The sequence below is a fragment of the Onychostoma macrolepis genome, chromosome 06 (genome assembly GCF_012432095.1).
Source record: "Onychostoma macrolepis isolate SWU-2019 chromosome 06, ASM1243209v1, whole genome shotgun sequence".
Taxonomy (NCBI): domain Eukaryota; kingdom Metazoa; phylum Chordata; class Actinopteri; order Cypriniformes; family Cyprinidae; genus Onychostoma; species Onychostoma macrolepis.
Window position 1 is genome coordinate 10,054,340 of NC_081160.1, and position 17,415 is coordinate 10,071,754.

Below are 17,415 nucleotides of genomic sequence, written 5' to 3' on the forward strand. Positions count from 1 at the left end.
GCAATGGATATATTCATGTAAAAATGAAATAACATGCTTATTCTGACCTGTACTGTACCTATAAAAATGTATAAAAGAAAGAAGTGATCATGCTAAATTTAATTATATTTTAAATGATTAGACACTTCTTGCTGAAAAATGGGTAAAACCTAGCGGTATGAAGGATAGTGTCAAATATTGTAATATTGTAAGTAATCAGTGTTTGGGGGCTGCGCTGTAATCCTTAATAAATAAGTCTTCTTGTTCTAATAAGATTTTTTGGTATTTGAACTACTGTTACATTTAATGATTTTTAGTGGATGTCTTCAGTAAAACATGGTAAAAATGTATGAAAAATGTTAGAAAAAAAATTTAAAAATTATAATAATTTAAAGCTGTATTAAACTTTCATTGTTTTGAGGCTTGAAAACCCTTTTTTCTTTAACCCATGATTACTTTATTACATAGGCTATAAGTAGGGTACATATAGGCTACTGTAAGTATATGCTTTATGTCCAGTAAAAATTTGCTACAAATCTCGTCTTACAGTGTGTAACATGAGCAATACTATTACAATACATTAATATGCTGTATACCTGTAGTTCATATATCTAGTGTGTGTGTGTGTGTGTAAAACATCATCCTGCATAGTCCTCCTATCATTATCATAGTTGTAATGTCACTCAACAACATTCAACAGCACTCATTTGACTTGAATTCAATTGCTGTTTCTATTAATATATTTTCAATGATTTGAAGAACATGCCTGCTGTGCAATATTCTGTCAGTTAGAGCTATGCTGCATGGCTATATAGAAGAGAAGTAAAATCTCCAGGGCCCAGTGTTCAGCTGTCTGTGTGTGAGGGCCAGCATATCTAAAAGACCTGCATATTGGATTTTTATTTCCTTTGTACTTCCTTATCGCTCTATTCCTCTTTTTGTTTTTGCATAGCATCACATGAACAGATTTATTTAGGATAGCTAATACAAATGAATTATTATATTCGTTTAAGGAAAAATTACACTGAATGTTGGCTATAAAGAAAAAAAAGATAATACATTTCCCAGAGGATGCCAACAATATGGCTTCACCATTGCATATTACTGTGAGATTTACAGTGCCTTTAACATAGATAAATATCACCAGAATGCGGAAATGATTTGAAGATGATAATCACTGCTGCCCTCTGCTGTTCAAACTTATCTTATTTAATGTTAAAAGGGAGCATGGGCCATTTTTCAAAACTTGTTTTTCTTGCTCTTAAGATATTAATAAAACATTTCAATTATGCAATAAAAGAATGAAGTCAGTGTTATTGCATGAGTTTATTTCTTGCTATGTCATGTCATACAGAAGAGCTGTAATGCAGATAAACAATGTAAATGGTGTGTCTTATGTCTGTTATTTCAAAAGTTCAGCATATCGGTTCTTTAGAGACAGCATGTTCATGTTCACTGACTATGTAAACAAGGTGGCGCATTGTCTCCAATGGTAGCAGAACCCAGGGGAGGGATACAAGTGAAATTCACAATCAGCAAAAAAAAGCCAGAACCGATTATCCAGCAGATACACAGCATCATGACGATCATTATTATAGCTGTTTTCATAATGGTGTACATCTGAACATTTTTGTGTAAATGCAATGGTCAATTTACACTTAAAAGCATTATTGCAAAACAATTCCTTTTTTCTTTTTCTCTATTAAAAAAAAAAAAAAAAAAAAGGTCATGTTCATTTCTATAAACCCCAAATGCATTGAGATTATTGTTACACTTAAATGGAGTTAAATAGCAGACCATTAGTGAAAGTGCTACAACGACCAGCTTTTAAAAAAGAAAGAGCTGCACTCCCATTTATTGTGTTGACTCAGCATGTTTTCAAAAGCAAGACTCAGATTACAGATTCCTTAAAGGCTGGTGACATCTCAAATGTCCATTTAGCTCTCAGATGATATAGTTGCACCATGATCTGAGTTTAAATTGGACATGAAACAGTATTGATGATCAGCTGTGCTTACTGTCTAATTCTACTAACCATATTACAATGGCCGAGACGTCTGTAGGTTTTTATACACAGAAAGTAAGTACTTTGTCTCAAACCTGCATATTAAATAAAACAAAAGTATTTTCATCATTTGGCCCACTGGACATGAGAAAAAAAATATTGAGTGCTTTCATAAAGCAACAAAGGAAGCTAAGTGCAGCCACTGAGAACATTTGTAACAGGACAATGATTCAAATCCTTCAAAGCCTGGTTTATACCCAAATATACTCCATAAAGTTATAATAACTGCTATTGCATCATTTTTGTAGTCCTAATCTAGTTCTTCAGGATGTTGACACTACATTGGCATGAAAATAAAAATTACTAACATTATGAAGTACTAGTCCACCTTGTTTAGGTATGGACCAATGCGCAAACACACACGCTCACACACACAGATTTGGCGTGAAACAAAATGGACATTGTAGCAATAAGTTGTTAAGTTGTTGAAAGTTTAAACATCACTCCCCATATGCACAAAAATTCCAAGAAAACACACAACTGTCTCTGTATGAGAGGATAGCATACATTCAATCATATAATCTCTGGACTACACAAATTCAGTTACCTAATTTTGCAAAACGATTCTGTGTACAGATATGTTACAGTTTCCATGTAACAAAATTTGAATACTGACGCAGGGATAAAGTGCATGGTCTGCTAAGATAAATCAATGTCCCTCACCACTGGATTACTAAACCAACATGCTGCCATAGCTGTGCTCAGCCTGTGCTGAGTTGGTCTGTTGACACAGAGATCCGTAACGAGTCAAAAATGTTTTGAGAGCTCATTGAGGGCCTGAATTCTGCTAATCCAAACCAAAGGTCACTTTAATGAGCCTCAGTAAGAATTAGTTTTTGATATGTCCTCCGCTTGGAATCCCACTAGCAAACAAATGAAGGTTGACGTTCATGCCTGTCAGCCATATTTACTTTTTTAAGTCTGAATTAGCATAATTATGATTGGGCTAATTTGGTATGATTTTGATAGAAGTTTCAGTGTAATATGGGTGGCAGATCATTGGTGCCAGTGGGTGATGAGTGGGCACAGGTGGGCGTCACTGCTGTGCCAGAAGGGCACTCCGATTGGCCTTCATCTTCTCTAGTCTCTTCGTAAGGTGGCTGTTGCTTGCTTCCAGCTCATCGATACGGTCAAGTGAAGACCTCAGCTAAAGAATAAACACAGCACTTGTTACATCACACTCTTAAAAAATCTGTGACTTTGTAAATTTCATAAAAATAATTACACTACCTTAATAAAATCTCTGAATGTCACTTAATTGTCAGATACTATTTGAACTGAACTAAGCTGGGCTGCATTTCCCAAAAGCATCGTAAGCCTAAGTTGATTGTAGCTCCATTGGTTTCAATGGGTCTATGATGTACTTAAGCTTACGATGCTTTTAGGAAGCGCAGCCCTGGACGATAACATCACTGAATCAATTATGAACTGACTTTAACTGAAAAATTGCGTGTTTTTGTCCTCTTGCATTATCGACACACTATTTTCCTGTTTAATACCGTAAAGCTGTTTTGACACAATCTGTATTGTATAAAGCGTTATATAAATACAAGTGACTTGACTTTAAATTTATTTTATTGAATTATTTCATTTTTTTAATTAAAAAAAGAAATTAGTATTTGACTAATTTTATTAGTATTATATCACTTGCTCACCAATTGATCCTTTGTGATGAATGGGTGCCGTTAAAATGAGAGTTCACAGAACAGTTCACCCAAAAATTTAAATGATCCCCTAATTTACTCACCCTCAAGCCATTCTATGTTTTTTTATATATATATATACCTTTATTCTTTCAGACGAACACAAACAGAGTTATATTAAATACTCTTCCCAGCTTTGTAATGTCAGTGAATGGTGCCCAGGTTTTTGAAGCTCCAAAAAGCACATCCATCCATCATAAAAGCAATCCATATGACTCCAGTGGGTTAATGAATGCCTTCTGAAGCAAAGCAATGAGTTCATGTAAGAAAAATATGCATCGATTTGATTGATCGACTGAAGTCCTGTGGATTACTTGGGCATTATTATGATGTTTTTTATCAGATGTTTAAACTCTCATTCTGACGGCACCCATTCACTGCAGATGATCCATTGGTGAGCAAGTGGTGCTCAATGCTCAATTTCTCCAAATCTGTTCCGATGAAGAAAGAAACTCATCTATATATTGGATGGCCTATAGGGCTGCACGATTAATCGAATGTGATAGTCATCTTGTCAGTAAAGCCGGTTCTGTGATTAGTAGTAAATCTCCATCACGTGCTTTCAGATGGAGCAGCATTTACTACACAGAGCCATAGTTCACTGACAAGTTACGCAATATCATGTTCATTATCGCAGACAATTTAATCGAAGACGATTTTATCGTTCTTCGATAATGACAGCTGTCTGCGTAGCTTCAGCAGGACGTATTTGGAGTTTCCGTGCGAGAGTGCCCTCTGGCCTTGGGATGGAGATTAACTACTGATCACAGAACCGTGCTTCACTAACAAGATGTGCATGACTATTGCAGCTTTTGCCTTATCGCGATTGCGATTTCATTTCGATTTATCGTGCAGCCCTACCTGGGGGTGAGTACATTTTCAGCAAATTTTTATTTTTGTGTGAACTATTCTTTTAACTTGTTGAGTTTACTTAGTTTCATTCGTCATGGCACCAAATGTAGTTATTCATTTTTTTAACTTACATTTATTCAATTCATAAGGTATATTTAATTGATTTCACAGCTATAAAATGTACTCAATATTTTTAAGTGTAAGAATGTTGCAGTTGCTGCCAAGTTGTTTGGAATATTAGTGGGTTTCTTTTTTAATAATTTAGTGTACCTCTCTCTGCAACTTGCGTTTCTCCACTTTTAGCTCATCTTCCACTTTCTCTGCAGCCTCAGCAGACGTCTTATAGCGGCTCACCTGACCCTCCAGCCGAATGATCTGCCACATGACAGAGATTACAGGTTATGCATGAAATAATGCCATTTCCTGTGGAACTGTTTGTACCACAATAGGAACAAAATTAACAGTGCATAAAGGAGGATTAAACTTAAAAAGAGAACATTATGAACTACTGATGATGAAATTGCATGCAAGAGTACTTTGTGCCTTTCACTGATAAAAATGATTTTGTGGTGAAGTAAATACTACAGAAAAATATCTCAATTTAAGCTTGTAGAATTTAAAGTTTGAATTTATAAGTATATTTTACTTGGAATTGTTTGTTATTTTTACAAATATTGTTTAAGTAAATATCAACGTCATGATCCCGTTGTTCCCATCATGCACTTGGGCATGAATAAGTAATAAGGTTTTTTTTTTTTTTTTTTGCTGTTTTCGAGATGTATTTACTCTGTTTTGTGTTTGCTTTTGTTGTTAGGTTAAGTAACTTGCTGTTTTGTGACATCTGGAGTTAATTTTTTACTCAAAATGACCCATTCATACTCAAACACTATTCACTGATTGTCATCGTCATTGTGTATCATGTGCCAAGTATTCAGGTCTCTATGTTCATTCAGTTAATAACTATATTGATTCAACATATTAACAAGCATTCTACTTGTTTACATATAAGCTTGTAACTTAACCACATGCTTTATAGGCCTTTTTTTTTTTTTTTTTCCAGTGCTATGTTGTTTAAGTAAAGTTTACAAACCGTGACTGAGTGAAGTGTACTTGAGTATTGTAGGGTAAACTTAAAATAATTAAGCAGAAATTACTCATCAAACTCTACCTGGCCACGTTAAATTGACTTATTTCCTTTACTAATTTTAGATAACTTAGTTAAGTAGATTTTACTTTAAAAAATATGCGTGCAAAAACTTGCAAAATAAAAATGAAGTACATTTAACTTCTTATTTTTTTCAGTGTTGGATAGAAAGTGTTAATTATATCAGTGACTTACATTTTGTTCAAGTGCTGTGACTTCTTGTTCAGACTTAACCAGCTTGAATTTCAGGTCACTGATCTGCCTGTTGGCATCTCCTATAGAAAAATTAAATTTTAATTAGATTTGAGAGTTCACATGAAATCTCTACATTACAAACCAGCCTTAATCAAGACTGATGGTGAATGAAATTTAAAGGCGTATCTTACTCTGCAGATCTAAAATATGAGGGTCCAGACCATTCTGTAGGTCATCCTCGTCTGTGCTTCCTGTTTCTTCTGTCCCATTCTTTTGTTTCTGCTCTGCAATGGCTTTATACTTCCGCACCTGCACATTCACAAGCATATTAGTCATGCTAACAAAGTCCTTATGACAGGCATTACAGGTATTTCACAAGATGTTCTCCCAAACTATTAATCATACGCATAACAATGAATCACTTGAAAAGCATGAAATGACAAAACTCACCTGGTCGAGCAAACTCTCTCTTTCTTCCACCAGCTTCCTCAATCTGATCTCTGAAAGTCGCAAATATAAAAAATGTACAGCACATGAGCCTCATAATTTTTTTTTTTTTTTTTTTAATCAGGCAATGTAACATACAACAAGACTATGTAGGCACTAATAAAAACAATTTCTTTTGCAGCACAAAGTATACAAATTGGAGCAGTCAATTTAATTTATTACAATGAATTATAAAACAAAATATTAAAAAGCATGCAATTAACATGACTATAAATACTGTATATGTCTAATGCATGACTGGATTGCAAAATAGATTGCTGTGAAATGATAAGGAAATAAACAATGTATTAATTCCTTAAGTTATTTTTATACTTTAAGTCTTATTAAAGCTTTATTATTTAATTAATTTAATGATCAGCACATCATGTAATTAATTAAAAATACATAAATATTAATACAATTTTATTTATTATTAATATATAATTGTGTATTAATAGAAAATGTTAAGAAATATTATTAATATCATCATTATCACGATTATTATTACATTTGTATGTGTGTTTGAACAAAACAATGTTTTTTTTTGTATTTGCTTTTTATTTGTGGTGATTACATTATGACAATTACAGCATTGGTAAACATGAAAAAGTACGCATTCTTTCAAAGCACAATGCATTTAATTGTATATGCATTTTCTGCATATAACACTGCATATACAGTCATTTTTTTTTTTTTAAATCAAGCTTTTTAATTTGAGAATATTGAAAGAATTTGAACAGCTTTTGCATGTCCAAAACGAGTCTTGATCGGTTTCATTTGCATTGAAGAGTAAAAGTACATTTGCAACATTACATCAAAAGATCAAATTATTGAGAAAAAAAGTCAAAACAACATTATCATAAATATCAGCAAATCAAGATGATTCTGTGAAAAATTAAGACACAAAGCAGCTAAAGATCCTCTTCATCTTAAGCTTGGTGTTGAAGAACTTCTGTGTTTTATTTTCTATACTCAGTGCACTCACAGTGACTATTATTTCTTTTATCGGTTCACTGCTATGCATATTTACATCATCCAGCACTAAAAGATCAGCATCCAATGCAACAGCTTCCTCACAACTATCGAGAAAGAACGCTGTGCCCTTGTGCTCTACTGGCATGCTATATGTGTCCTCCATAAACTGTAACTCTGGCTCAGCCTCTGTCTCTTGCTGGTTCCTGAATTGTGCATCATTGTCTCCTGTGGTATTAAAAATATCCACTTCATTAGACTCTGTGGGTTCAAACATAGATCTTTAGAGGTTTTAATGCCAGCATTGATTTCTATGCAGTTATTTTTCTCTGCTTGACCGGTCTGTGGTTCATATACTGTAATTTCAGATATTATCTGATTTTAGTGTTTAAATAATTATAGTGGCACATTAGGTGAAGTTTCTGCAGTTGAATCAATGTATCTTTCATCCTCTGGTTTTAACAGCAGTTATAGGTTTTTTTGTGATTTACTGTTTTCTGCATAAAACCATCCTTCATAAGGTAAGCAACATTCTGTGAAAATGTAACCTTGAAATCTTTAATACTGATATCTTTCATGTCAAAGATTGAAATCATAGTGAAATTAATGGTTGAAATCAAACTTTGATGCTTGTTATCTCATAATTAGATTTTGAGACATTAGCCTGGATCATAGACAGGATCACATTTACTTAATTATCTCTCTTAGGATTTAGATTCCCCTGTGTCTGAATTCCCCCATTTAGAAGAGTTTGTTACAGGTAACTGTACAGTCTCACCATAGTTTTGAGTAATCTTTGACTTGAGATGACGTGCATTTATGAAGCTCTGCCTGCAACATTATTAAGACTGAGATGAAATGCCAGATTGCAAATGCAAACACCTCTTGATTGGATTCAAAGAGTGAATCACAATTACAATTCCATTAAAACAGAAAGACACTTGGATAACTCAGAAAGAATAATTGGATTGATTTTGTTAAGCAAATGGCAGAGCTGATCTTGATTGAATTAAAGGCTGATACGTGGAGAGAGAATTCCAGCAGAGATACCCTCAGATGTGGAACAACAAAATTGATTTTGTTGTTGTTGGCAACTAAAAATGTAATTTTTTGGATAATATTGAAAATGGAGCAAAGCTAGCAACATTTAATCAAACCAACACGTCATCTAATATTTACAAAGGGCATTGGGAAAAAAAAAATGTTTTCATTTAATGTTAGATCAGTATTACAGTTTTGCATTTTTATTTAGTTTTTAATTTTTATTAATTTTCATTCTATCGTTGTTACTTTTAGGGGGTGTTTTTTTCAGAGTTCTCAGTGTTTTAATATTTTTGTGCTGTTAACTGAGTTAATGTTAAGTGGTATAGTTTAAAGATGTTTAATATCATTAATTTTTTCAGCACAGTCTAGTGTTATTGCTGTCTAGTGGTATTTTCATGTTCAATGCAGCTGGATTCTGACTCTAAAATGAATTTGTGGACATTTCATTTTACTTAGTTCTAGAGAAAATGCATTATCATTTGGTTTTATTATTTTCCATTTATGTTTTTAATTTAGATATTTGATCTTTATTTAATTTAACACAAATGTTTTCATTTTCGCTTAGTTTTGTCTCATTTACTTTAAGTTTTCACTAAATGTTTTCATTTAGTTTTCACTTTTCTAGCAGCATATTTGTAATGGTTTCTATAATTAAATAAAACATTGCAAATGTGCAGCAACAAAATACCATAAAAGCAAAATTGTAAAAATGCATATCAGTTGGATACTGTACAAATCAGCTACAATAGCTCATTTGTTTAAAATGCTTGGATTATGAGTAAAAAAATAAAAAAACAATTCTGGTAACCATTTGTCTTACCTAACATGCTGTCTCCACTCATAGTGGGCGTGTGAGAGTCTTGATTCAATCGGGAGGCTGTTTCCGCCTCAGCATGCCCATCAATCGCCCCGTCTGCTAACTCTCCATTGGCTGTCACCTCAGATCCCAGCATAATGCCATGTTTCTGTGAAAGAATACAATCTTATGTAAATCTCCCACTTATTCCTTTACTTTATTATGGTCCTTTAAAGTCAAAAATAACAATGCTAATGACTGCTATATCTTGGCTGTGATTGCCAGTACTCCTTCTATATCTCTACCTTTAGAGCATCCCTAAGCCGGCAAACCTCGTCCCTGAGTACCTCCCGTTCATCATGGATAATGTCTGAATATTCCTTCTGCCTCTCTAAGGCCTTAATGCCGCCATCCACAAAAGTGAACAATCAAGAAAGGGAAGAACAGAGGAGTAAAGGAAACACGTAAGGTTTGGAAAGACTACAAGGGTCATGTGACAGTATCAAGCATTCAGTTGTTTAAGTTAATAGGTTAATAAGTTAATAAGTATTAAGGGGGAATGAAAAGATTATTAAGTGTTAAAATATAAAAGAAAGAACAGTTTTAATGTGATATGATTAATGGAAAATGGCCATGGAAGGTTATTGTACCCGGATCTTTTTATCTTTCCATTCCAATGTTTCTTGCAGGTCAGCGATCTCTCTAATATAGTCCGCCTGCTTTCCATGAGACTGTTGGGCTTCCTGAGCCCCGGCCATGAGGGCAAGCAGAGGAAAACACGGATAGGTCAAAGAACATTAAGAGGAAAATGTGAGAGAAGACAACAGAATAACACATAATGCATCTATGTCGGGAAGACAGAGTCAGAAGAACTTTGAATATTCCATCATTTACTGGTGACACTCACCGTCAGCAACTCTTCACTATGCTTCAGTGTTTCCTTCATCTCCTCAAACTGGAACTTCAAGACATTGTGGGCTTGACGCTCTCGCTCGAAGTCCTAACATACATTAAAAAGAAAAAAACACGCATAAATGAAGTATGCATTAAAATTTTAATCTGAGTTCCTGATTATTAGTAGTCACTATCACAGTTATTTGAACAGTAGTCATTCTATGATTTATGACTGTGTGCATTTCAGTTTATTTCTTGTATATTAACAATCTACTTATCATTGTGTGATGCTCACATTACTTCTGTGTGTATATTGATTGTTGATATCTTTGTGTGCTCTTATCTGCTAATCAATTTATTATTGAAACCACCCTAACTGTTTTTCGTAATATAACAGAAAACACTGCCGCATAGTTTAGTTATGATTAGTCTTAACACTTGATTGCACAAAGGGGGTCAAACTGACCCGATGAGAGTGTTCATTTTGGGGTATTTTATCTATTTATTATTCTTGTATGTCAAAACTTGTATGTGAGCCTCTGCAGCGATAATAATACATTTCCTGGTCATATGTTCTAAAAAAGATAACAAAATCATTTTTGTTTCACTATTCTAATTCTTCATGAAAGGTGCACTTCATATGGAATTTTGACTCACCATTTTTGTCAAAAGTTTTGCTTTAATTTTTTTAATAATTAATAAATATACTGTATATATACTGGGTTATGACTATATCAGTTTCATATTTTATGTTGAACAAAAATAAAACAATTATGCATTGTTTATGCAATTATTCTATAGGATTTTTCCTTTAAAAAAGGTGATTTCATCATTTGTCAGCCCTTACTCTGCTATTCTCCTCACACTCTCTGCGTTTCTCACACAGAAGTTCCTCCAGCTCCATCAGAGTGTCTTTCAGTGTGTCCACCTGATACATCAGGTTTGTCTTCTCATTGTCCAGTTGAGCATTGGATACCATTGCCTTACGGTATTTCTCCTCCACCTCCACCAGGGAGTCCTGAGAGCAGACAAACAAAAATGAGGAAATTACATACAGACCATGGTCATTATAATACAGTATTATGAATACACTTTCAAAATTACCTTCATTTCCCGTATGGAGGCCTCAGTGTCCGCTGAAATCGAGGTATCGCAGCTTCCTCTTCGTGATAAACCTCCACCAAGGGATGCTAGAGTTGCAGCAGAGAGGGTGGAGGCTGTCCTGGACCCCTGAGGATGTAGTTTAAATATTTACTTGGTCTGGTGGATCACTTTGTTGTGGTATTATATTCAGAATCCTAAAAATGATCCTACTCACCTTTTCCAGGAAATCTGACCTTTCCTCCACCTGTGTGAAAAAATTTAATGTGTTCAGTAGATGCTACATTAAAAAAAACATCCAGATTTCTTATATGTCTAAATTAAATGAGAAATGCCCAGGATCTAAAACAATACTGGGCCATTTAGAGATATCTTCCATGCTTTATCCACTAGAGGGAGCATGGCACAAACAAGATTCATGCTAATTCCTCATGATACTGAAGATTTTAGTGAGAGGAACAGGATATGCAGAGGAGCAAGAGAGCAGGTCAGTTTTTGCCATGGATCTTTATGTGTTACAAAGATGGCAGACGTGGCAGACCTTGAAACTGCAGAACTAAAGCTCGATCGGTGATAGAAAAGGGAAGCTCACCACTGGACTGGCACGGGCTGAACTCGCCCTAGAGGAAGCCCTGGAACTGGAGCCCAAAAAGCCATTGTAGTCTGAAGGCTGACCAGAATGCAGGTATAGAGAAAAATGGGATGAGGAGTAGATGTTAGCAGGAAGACAGCATAAGGGAAAACATATAGGAACTGACAAGTATAACGAAGTTTCAGAAGTGACACAGTCTCATATACACTACCATTCAAAAGTAGTAAGATTTTTAATGATTTTGAATAAACTTTCTTATGCTCAACAAGGCTTGATCAAAAAATACAGTACAAACAGAAATATTGTGAAATTACAATTTATTATACACTCTCAGAAATAAAGGTACAAAAGCTGTCACTGGGGTGGTACCTTTTCAAAAGGTACACTTTTGTACCTATTAGGTTCAAATATGTACACTTTAAGTACTAATATGTACCTTTAAGGTACCAAAATGGACCCTTTAGGTACAAACATGTACCTTTTGAAGAGGTACCGCCCCAGTGACAGCTTTTGTACATTTATTTCTGAGAGTGTACTGTAAAATGTAATGTATTCCTGTGATGGCCCAGTTGAATTTTCAGGAGCATGATCCTTCAGAAATTGTTGTAACATGCTGATTTGGTGCTCAAGTAACATTTGAAAACAATAAATGTCTTTACTGTCACTTTTGATCAATTCAATCCATCCCTACTGAAAACAGCATTAGTTTCTTTCAAAAAAACTTTTGAACAGTAGTGTAAAACCAAGCCCATTCTGTAGGTCAAAACACACATTGACATACACAAAGCGTTAGCGGGTTTCTGTGCGAAGGAGAGTCAGTCTGTCTGACTAGTAAACGACCATACTTTGACCACACAAAAGACAGAAAGAAATTCAATCCAAGATGATTAACCATGCTTTACATACAGTGCACACACCATCAATCCCACTCTCATTACTAGGGGAAAAACAACTCCCAAACTTTCCTCAGAGAAACTTCAAGACACAAACAAAGACACAAACAACACCTAGTCAAGCCTGTGGTCTGAAAACAGAACCATGCAAGACGCTCAACAAGCCCAGAGTAGCATTGGGTATCAGGTCATGCCGTGGTCAGAGGGATAGGTAAAGATCGGGCCTTACGCCTCTAGCGCTGGAGCCACTGAAACGCCTAGTGGCAGAGTATGAACTCTCTTCATGCAGTGACCCCTGCAGACAGAACAGAACACCTCACACACTCGATATCTCTCAGACATAACCACGAAAAACACAACAAACACTTTAAAAAGACGATAAAGACCCTTAAATGTGACCACCTTAAATGTTCACCACCATGATTTACTTTAAACACATCAAGGACAGGAAATGCTCATTACATACAGAGGAGCGCAAAGAAAGCTTCTTTGTGTGTTTACAGAACGTTAACACATTAGCCATCAACCTTAATGCACTCTGATGTACTCTGAGCACTTATGGAATGACTAAATAAAGAATTGATTGGCACGTTAGATGTTTGAGTAAGAGGCTTTGGAAGCCAGAGACTTGTCAGCACATGTGTAACCAAAGACGTTCTGTGTATCAGGTTACTAAACTGCATGCAGGCCACATGAGGGATTGAACACAGACAACACATGTCCCTAAATCAGAGAGTTTAACCAAAAATGAAAATTCTGTTAGCATTTTGCTCTGAAGTTTTCCCAAACATAAAGCAAGAGACAGAGATATCGTCTAACAGAATGTCCAAGCAGCTGTTTTCTATTTAAATTATAAACAGTTAGTACATTTAAAATATTTTAACTTTAATGTAACATTGAATATCATACTACAGTTCAAATTATAATCAGGTACTTTACACGTCCTTTAATATGTTAGTAAACACATCAAAATAAGTGTATTTCAACGCATGAAAAAAGATTATCAAAGCATGATGTAAAACAAAGCAATGTCAGTTTTCATGTTACAGAGTGCATCTTTTAAAAGTGTGAAACAGTAATCTGAAATTACGTTTTTATATACTAATAATATTTGAAGTACACTACAAGAACACATTCAATATAGTGAAGCGTACTTATTTTTCAAAAGGATGGGGAAAGAAAAGAAAATATGTCATTGTATAGAAAAGAAAAGCTTGAACATTCTACTAGACCTCTCCTTTTGTGTTTCACACACACAAAAAAAGAAGATCATATGGGTTTCAATGACAACAGAATTTCCATTTTTGGATGAACTATGTCTTTATGTTCATTCGTGCCATGTATTCACCAAAATGAAACAGAGAGAACAAATGATCTGCATGTAAAGTTGCATGCAGATGACAACTGGAAACAAACCCTGTGACTTCTTGAACGGGGGGTTTCACTAAAAAGCGCAGAGGGCTAAAAACAAACAGAGAGAGGAGGAAGATATGCTCATAACGTTGCATTTCAATACTACACGTTCTTCAAGTAAAATAAATCACCTTTCTCCTAAATAAATATCAGATTTTCTTTTATATTACAACACTGAATCCCACCAGATAAAGCACAACATTTTAAAACAAGTTTGTAGAGACCACAATAATGACAGCTCACTTTTGAAGCTGCCTTGGTTATGGAAGTATTTTTCCATTCGTTACAGAAATGTAACCCTTAAATCAAATAAATCAGCTCCCAGATTAATCACAGCAGTATAATATTTGATTGAAATTTTTCAAACTGTATACTGATCACTCCTCATAACACCCCGTAAAACACTAGAATGTTGTAATCAAATTAGTCTGCATTTTAAAATATTTACTGTAATATTTGCATTTGCATGTCATTTAGCTACATTCATGTAAAAAATACACTTCAAAAATTCACCAAAAATAGAACATCATTCAGCCACATCTGACAGTTGTTAATATGCTATGATTTGAGATTCACTAATTATAATTGTGAATTCTATTTATTTAAGGCCACATGTAGTATTGTTACAGCTGAAATACAGAATTTATGCCTTTTTGTCTGCAAAATTTCACTGAAATGTTGCTAATGTGGCTGTACCTTAAGATTTAGTGCTAGTTTCGGTAACATCGATTTCTCTGATTAGTGTATTTCACAGTGCTATTGTTGGTAATGTAGTACTTAAGCATTTAAAACAAGTACATTTTATTTTATTTCACTTACTTTACTTTAAGATGCTTATAACATCACTTGAATAGATTTTTTTCGATCATAAAAAAATCTATTTGGCTATGGATCTTTTGAATAGGATTTTTACATCCAGAACCTTCCTGTTGTGGTTTATTGACATTTGTTTGAAAATAAATGTTCCTGTGAAATGACAGGGGAAGGAGGAGCAGTCAAAATGAAGAAAGGGTTATAAGATAAAACAATGAAGAAGATAACTAATTCTAAAGAAAGGAATAAAGATGAATTGTTGGGGATTGTGAAAGGGACAGACCCGTCCATTTTGTAGTCTGGCTGAAGGCAGACTGCTGGTGCTGCTGCAGAGATCTGTGTGGTTGCCCTACGGTAAGCAGAGGAGGACAAAAGGACAATGTGAGAATGAGAAATGAAGAAGAAAAAAACATGAAAGCAGCTGAGGTGACAGATTGTCGCACAAGTGTGATTCAGCAAGTCTGAATGAATGAAAGAGGAAAGAAGCAGTGACAGTGCTTTTTGTGCAAAATGCAGTTGCACAGAAACTTGATTCATTAATTAGAAATCAATTCGATCATTAATACTTATTGATTGATTGATTTCAAATAAACAAATTGGAATTTTAAGTATACATAACTTCAGTGTTTTGAGCAAAGACACTTTGATCACACACTTGACAAGTTACAAACGTAAAAATAAATTAATGAAAAATTCAAGAAAAAAAGCAAGCCAACACAAGCTCTTTTATTACATAACCACTATAATTGTCTGTGCATGGTTGATGCCAGAAGCGTTAGTCATTTAAGTATTTTTATTTCATTGTTAGAAGATTAAAACAAAGTGAAAACTGCTCTTATACTGAGACTAATTTATTAAATGATAGAAAATTACAACAAACGCAGGAATTTTCCTTTCCATTATTTGAACCTGGAACCTTCAAATTAATAACCACTTAACTACCACCCTTTATTTTGAACACTGGAAACTGGCATAAATTATACAATGTATTTTTTTTATTGTTTTTACTTTATCATCCAAATGACATCACAAGTATACTAACCCTCAAACTGCCCCGACTGCCAACAGACATCCGCTCCTCATCATCTGATATCTGAGACAGGAAGACAAAGAAAACAGGGAGTTGAGTTTGTGCTTTGAGTAAAAATGCTTTTCAGTATGTCTAAGCTTACCGCTAGAGTAAATATGTAACTTGTACCCCCTAGAAATAAGATAGAATTAAATGAATACTTTACAACAATGCTTGTTTTATCAGTTAAAAAAAAGAAAAGAAATGTAAGTATATTTTACATTTTGTGTGTGCGTGCGTGCGTGCGTGCGTGCGTGTGTGCGTGTGTGTGTGTGTGTGTGTGCATGCACGCGCATGTGTGTGTTTGCACCAACCACATTTTGTGGACAAATTTATTGACACAAATCTGACAAAATCCTTTTAGTGATCTTCTTATTTGTAAAAAAAATAATGCTTAATGCTTAAATTAGCTTGTTATGTTGTAAACAATTGAAAGTTTTGAGCACTGCTCCAGACTACATGAAGAGATGTTGATAATCAATTAATTTTAGGGATGTTTGAAAAGGAGGTAAGCCTTCATATCATCTAGTTACATCATGATTAGTAGAACATGTTCCTCCAATCATTCAAAATTAAAAAAAAATCCAACAGCCCTGATTCATTGTAACCATATGGAAATTAGAATGCAATTTAGTTTTCAAAATTTCTCCTCTTTAGTGACAGTCTTTTTCAACCTGATCTCATGACAAAAACATACCTGTGAGAACTTTTTCGCAACACACAAAATACGTACCGCCATGTATGTTTCGAGACATATTCGATGTGAAATGTCCCCTGAGTGGCGCTAAAAGAGTGTTTGTTTTTTCTCCGGAATAGATGAGCGTACATATGGTACGTTTTATGTAACATTGGTTTCGTGCACAGAACCACAGTTCTGACTTGAAATGTGCATTAAGTGGCGCTATAACTCTAATACTCTGTGACGTTTTAAAATACGTGCCAACTGCACTACACACCTAAACCTACCCGATAGGAACAAAAGCGAATGTGACGTAAAAATGCAATCAGAAGCATGCCATTTTAGCTTGTTTTTCGATCTCAAATCCTTCAACTCTTTCATCATGAGTCATGTTTTCATGGGATTCGTACGCAAGGAATCCGCATCCTAAGTCCATGTTCTATGCCGGTTGAGCTACTGAGCAAGCTTACTACATCCGGAAAGCGGAATATATAGAGCTGTAAACATAACATTGTTATCGAAAATGATTACAAGTGCTCACTGTTTTACCGCCTCTAGTGTTAATTTCTGTTGGAAACTGCAGTGATATGTACTTATTGGTACGTATTTCACATCTTGCGAAAAAGTTCCCACAGGTACGTTTTCGTCATGAGATCAGGTAGGTCTTTTATGACATAATTAAGGTGAGTAAGGTGATTTAAATTTTTTTAAACAGCACACTACAA

The 17,415-nt window shown here is 34.7% G+C and overlaps 1 protein-coding gene across 14 annotated transcripts in view; it reads right to left on the reverse strand.

Annotated features, from left to right (window-relative positions):
• Positions 1-1,295: 1,295 nt before the first annotated feature.
• The window catches only part of lrrfip1b (leucine rich repeat (in FLII) interacting protein 1b), a 36,916-nt gene continuing 20,796 nt past the window's right edge, over positions 1,296-17,415 (reverse strand). For 4 of the 14 annotated variants that reach the window (XM_058779881.1, XM_058779878.1, XM_058779876.1 and 1 more), the window contains 17 exons: positions 15,985-16,035; positions 15,226-15,291; positions 14,133-14,177; positions 12,946-13,011; positions 11,824-11,901; positions 11,449-11,478; positions 11,235-11,360; positions 10,978-11,148; positions 10,144-10,236; positions 9,887-9,979; positions 9,542-9,634; positions 9,261-9,405; positions 6,389-6,438; positions 6,130-6,247; positions 5,939-6,018; positions 4,870-4,974; positions 1,296-3,191 (listed from right to left, as the gene is read on the reverse strand). In XM_058779881.1, the coding sequence (XP_058635864.1) occupies positions 3,081-3,191; positions 4,870-4,974; positions 5,939-6,018; positions 6,130-6,247; positions 6,389-6,438; positions 9,261-9,405; positions 9,542-9,634; positions 9,887-9,979; positions 10,144-10,236; positions 10,978-11,148; positions 11,235-11,360; positions 11,449-11,478; positions 11,824-11,901; positions 12,946-13,011; positions 14,133-14,177; positions 15,226-15,291; positions 15,985-16,035 (1,521 nt within the window). In that variant the 3' untranslated portion in view covers positions 1,296-3,080. The remainder of the gene's footprint in view (positions 3,192-4,869; positions 4,975-5,938; positions 6,019-6,129; positions 6,248-6,388; positions 6,439-9,260; positions 9,406-9,541; positions 9,635-9,886; positions 9,980-10,143; positions 10,237-10,977; positions 11,149-11,234; positions 11,361-11,448; positions 11,479-11,823; positions 11,902-12,945; positions 13,012-14,132; positions 14,178-15,225; positions 15,292-15,984; positions 16,036-17,415) is intronic. The other 10 variants (XM_058779885.1, XM_058779880.1, XM_058779888.1 and 7 more) reach the window with 8 other exon arrangements.